The sequence below is a fragment of the Cyprinodon variegatus genome, unplaced genomic scaffold, assembly GCF_000732505.1.
Source record: "Cyprinodon variegatus isolate N-32 unplaced genomic scaffold, C_variegatus-1.0 Scaffold24, whole genome shotgun sequence".
NCBI classification, from domain to species: Eukaryota; Metazoa; Chordata; class Actinopteri; order Cyprinodontiformes; family Cyprinodontidae; genus Cyprinodon; species Cyprinodon variegatus.
Genome location: NW_015150477.1, coordinates 28,469 through 33,105, shown reverse-complemented (window position 1 = coordinate 33,105; position 4,637 = coordinate 28,469). Strand labels below are relative to the sequence as shown.

The 4,637-nt window shown below is 36.8% G+C and overlaps 1 protein-coding gene across 1 annotated transcript in view; it reads right to left on the bottom strand.

Annotated features, from left to right (window-relative positions):
• p3h4 (prolyl 3-hydroxylase family member 4 (non-enzymatic)) overlaps positions 1-3,563 on the bottom strand; it is a 7,603-nt gene extending 4,040 nt beyond the window's left edge. Inside the window, exons 1-2 of the mRNA XM_015393330.1 lie at positions 3,557-3,563; positions 2,538-3,106 (exon numbers count right to left, since the gene is read on the bottom strand). Of these exons, the coding sequence (XP_015248816.1) occupies positions 2,538-3,106; positions 3,557-3,563 (576 nt within the window). The remainder of the gene's footprint in view (positions 1-2,537; positions 3,107-3,556) is intronic.
• Positions 3,564-4,637: the final 1,074 nt, after the last annotated feature.

Genomic DNA, 4,637 nt, shown 5'->3' with positions numbered 1-4,637 from the left:
AGAATCCTCATTGTTGAAGCTATATTTATTTTTAGATTTCGGAATTTGAGGTTCTTGTTTTGTTTTGTCCCTCTTTTGAGTTTAGGAGCCATGGGAACGTTGGCTCGCTTTACACTCGCTTTCGCTTTATAATCAGCATTGGAGAACCATGGACCTAATCCAATGGCTGCAGGATCTGTCAAATCAGGACCTAACAAGCTTGCTAGGATTCAATTCCAGTATATGCTCTGCAAGAGAAATCTTTTCTCTTATTCAACATTCTTGAGAGCACTGTTCATGGTTCATGGTTAATATTCAAATGCAGAGCTCTTCCGGAGCCCCAGCTGCAACATTAGGATATAATAGTTTTTAAACAAAAAAAAAAAAAAAAGAAAAAGGATCTTCCCAGAGTTTTCTAAACCAGAGTTTTCATTGTGTTCTTGCAGATTATGTGAAAGTCATAAGAAGATACCTAACAGTGCAATAAAAAACATATTTAACCAGGACCTTGCAAAAAAAAAGCATGTTTTATTAATGAGGCTATTCTTATGGTGCTATTTAAAATCCAAAAGGTTTAAATATAAATGCAGTGTTTTCGTCAATAAAATTTATACGGTACATTGGAATTTAAAAGCATTCTCATCATCATCATTGTTTATTTATAAAGCACTTTAAAATCCATTCAGGATTATTGTTTCAAGTGTTGGACGGTTGAGATCTGTAAAGTTGAACTAGATTCATCTAATGGCCATAAGGGAACATCTTTAGGATTAAAAGGGCAGTGGATTAAATTTGTAATGACTGTGTTGATGTCAATCAGCTGCAGGTGGAGTACCTAGTCTGAATCTGATTGATTTATTCACCTCCTACTGGATCAATTCAACCATAGAAGTATGGTATGGAGCTGAGACATGAACTCCAAAACATCTATCTGAACTGAATCTGTCTGGATCAGTGTGGAAGTCATTAATCAGTTTTTTTATTGGTCTCTAAGCGTTGTTAGCATTAAAAGCTATTTGATTTACTTATTGAAACTCACAGGAATGCTTTAACAAACATATATTTTCCTTTACTAAGTGCTTCGCTTGTTAAAATGGATATAAGGTGTGAAACAAAATATGTCATTTGTAATATTTAATTTGTAATAAGTAATTTACATGTAGCTTAGATGCCAAACTATCAAATTTTGGGTTTCTCTGTGAGTTGGAATGCAAACTTCAGGGGAGTTTATTTTTATTTTTCCAACTTTTTAAATTAGGGTATCCATCTTCCCAGTATAATAACAATGAACAATTAGGACACAAAAACCTATTTGCTATTGAGCATCTTAGAATATCTTAGTATTTTTACACTCTTGATCAGGTATATCAGTGTTTTAAAGCTTGTTTCTTAATTCTTGGTTTCTTTAAATACTCCTAAGTATTCCTTAGTATATAGGTGAAATAATGTTGTTTTTAGTGTATATCTATGTGTTTTGTCTAGTGTTGCGCCAATGCCATTTTTTGGCCCCGATACCGATACCTGGCTGTGCAGTATCGGCCGATACCTATACCATAATAATGTAAAATAATTGCCATCATGGCTTTGTCAAGCTGCTGCCTACCATTGTGAAGCAGGAAAACATCTAATACAAAGTGAACCCAGTAGAACTTTTTATTGCCTACCTGGAATGGGTGACAATAGTTGAATTAACTTATGGCTCTCAAAATGGTATCGGTGCCCTATTTGTTGGTACTCGCCGATACCGATACCACTATTTTAGGGCAGTATCGGGGCCCCGTCCGATACTGGTATCGGTGCAACACTAGTTTTGTCCATTTAAGTTAATCCGCTGTAATGCAATATTTGTTAATAAATAAAACGCTTAATCATACATATGTGGTAGCTCCCCAAAAGAAATAATCTATTGTTATTTTCTTTATGTTTTATTTCTCTATGTTAAGGCAAAGATAATCCCTTAGATTTGACGACTATACATGATTGATTTTTAAACATCAAAGTTGCATAAAATCACTTAAAAAAACAGACTTATTAATAGTAGTTTTTTTTTGTGGTAATTATATGTAGGCTAAATGTGTAAAAGCTCTATTAGAATAACATGTTTCTAAACATTTGAAGATCTGAAGAAAATCCTGATTAGGAGCACTTCAGACAATTGTAAGAAACAAAAATATAAAGGAGGAGGTTTGGCATTATTAAGGACAGACTAATAGATTTCCCATAATTCTGAGTGACTGAGAGAAAAATGGGGGGATTGTTTTCAGGTGACCACGGGAAGAGACGTGGCACATGCTCAGTTTGATCTGCAGGAGGGCGCAACAAAGCAACTGTTCTCCTTATTTCTGACAGAGGGGAGTCCAGCTGAGTGCGCACCTCCTTTATTTATCAAAGCCACAAACACATGCAGATGGAACCATATTTAAAGCTTTTAATCTGCAACATGTGAACTATATCTGGAAATATGGTAGAGTGATAAAGGTAATAAAACATCCCTGTAAATCATGCATAGAATCAGCATCCAGGTTATTTTGACCCAAATCAAAACTCTCAGTTCTCACCTGATAATAAGCATACTGAATGTACCGATACGGTATTCTTTTCTCAAAAGTTTCCAATAAATCCCTCCGCGGATATGAAAAGTTAAAAATGGGGAAATCTGCCTTGCACTTTTTCAGGCAGGCAGCCCTCAGCAGGATGTGGCGCACAACGCGGAGGCTGCTGTCGGGGCGCAGGGAGTCTCCGTCCCGGCTGGCGCTGCTGCAGTTGCGGGCGCAGAACGCCTCGCTGTCCCGCAGCAGCCGGTGGAGCCGCAGGCTGAGCTCCAGGTACCGGAGGCTCTCTGCCCAGCTCTGCGCCCCGTACTGCTCCAGCGCGTAATTGTACGCGGACTCCAGCGGCATGATGTCCTTCTGGGGAAAACTTTTGAAGCTGTACTTCTCATACTGAGCCTCCACCGAGGAGAGCAGAAGGAGAGACAGACACAAGCTTCTGAGGAGCATCATCCCCATTCCCCGGCTCCAGCGGGAGTCCTCTCTGGCTTTCAATGGATCCAGCAGACTTCCCTTTTCTTCTTTTAACAGGGTTAGATCATGTCTACCCGCACGTAGGCTGTAAAATCCCAAAATCCCTGTTGAAATAAGAGACTAAAATCATGTATCTTTGGGAAAAGACTTTCAAAATAAAAGCTTTCCAAACAGTGCATATATTTAAAAAATATATTTTCCCCTAAAGTCAACCTTATAATTTCGATTTTGCTTTAAGCGTTTAAATAAAAACATTCCAAATAAAAGCTTATAACTTATGTAACGAAAGGATGGGGATATTAGCTCCTTAGGTAATAACCGCTTTAACTCTTGGAAAAATACTTTTAAAGTGAAACTTCCTGTTTTCTGTAGAAATGTGGATTTTTATCTCTGACTTGACTGCAAGCAACACTTTGGACCGCAAGGAAAAATGGACTAAAACTTTCTGAAGTTTGTTCTGTCACGTCATAATCACTTTCAAAAACACCCTGTCAATCCCAAAGTTATAAGCTGTGCATTTAAAATTGTTTTTTTTCCTACAATTTATTTCTCACATTGCATTTATAAAAATACATTAAAACATAACTTTAACATTTCTTTAAAATTTTAAAATGTTTTTTGTACTTTTTTTTACTTTCAAGTAAAGTTAACTAAACTCCATTGTGATTTATAGTAAGACAATCTGTGCAGTTGAAACTATAAACATTTCTGATTTAAACTAGTAGAACATATTATTGCCTATATCTTATTTCTGACGTTATGTGAGTAAATTGAGACACAAGAACAAAAAAGAAAAGAAAAGAAATAAAATCAAATGAACTAAGCCTTAATAAAATAAAGTTAGTTTGGTTCAAGCCAACTAAAATAGTGGAAACTTGGGGTTTCCTTAGTTAAAACATGGGGGAGGGCCCTCTCAGCCAGCCTTTACACGTTTGCAGAATTCCATTAAAAGGTAGGTGGGGGCCCGGGGCCACTCCGCCCCGCTGCTACTGCGCCTCTCTGCGGCGCAAAAACGGTGCGTCAAGTTTGACAAAAAGAGACGAAATAAAGCCGGAAGGAAGAACTGATTCCCATCTAAATAAAAGTAAAAGGTAAAAAATATTCACATTTTCATAGTAGGACCTCAATTGGATAAAATTTACTGAACTATTTTAGAAAAAATAAAAACATTTAATTTATTTATTTTGATTATAACTATTTAAATTTGCTTATTTCTTAAAAATATGCTACTTGAAACTATAGTGGAAACGTGCTGAAGATGAAGAAAATAAGATGAAAGGGAAGGAAAAGCCATATGGGGGATTTTGAACATGGCCTGGTTTTTCACAACAAACATGATAATATGTGTATTCCAGACTGTAAAAATGGGATTTTTGCACAGTAACCGCATCTTCTCGGAGGAAAATTGTCACAAAAAAAAGGAAAAAGAATTGAGGGAGCGTCAGCTAATTGACGAAAAAGCATGGTTAATGTCAGGATAAAATTGGCAAACTGGTTGGAAGTGACACAAATGTTGCACGGTTTAAAGGAATAGTACACCCAAAACATGATTAGCCTTCATTTTGTACTCACCCCCATGCAGAACAACACCCTGGAGTACTTTTTTGATATCTCAAATGCATCTGGAGATCTGGG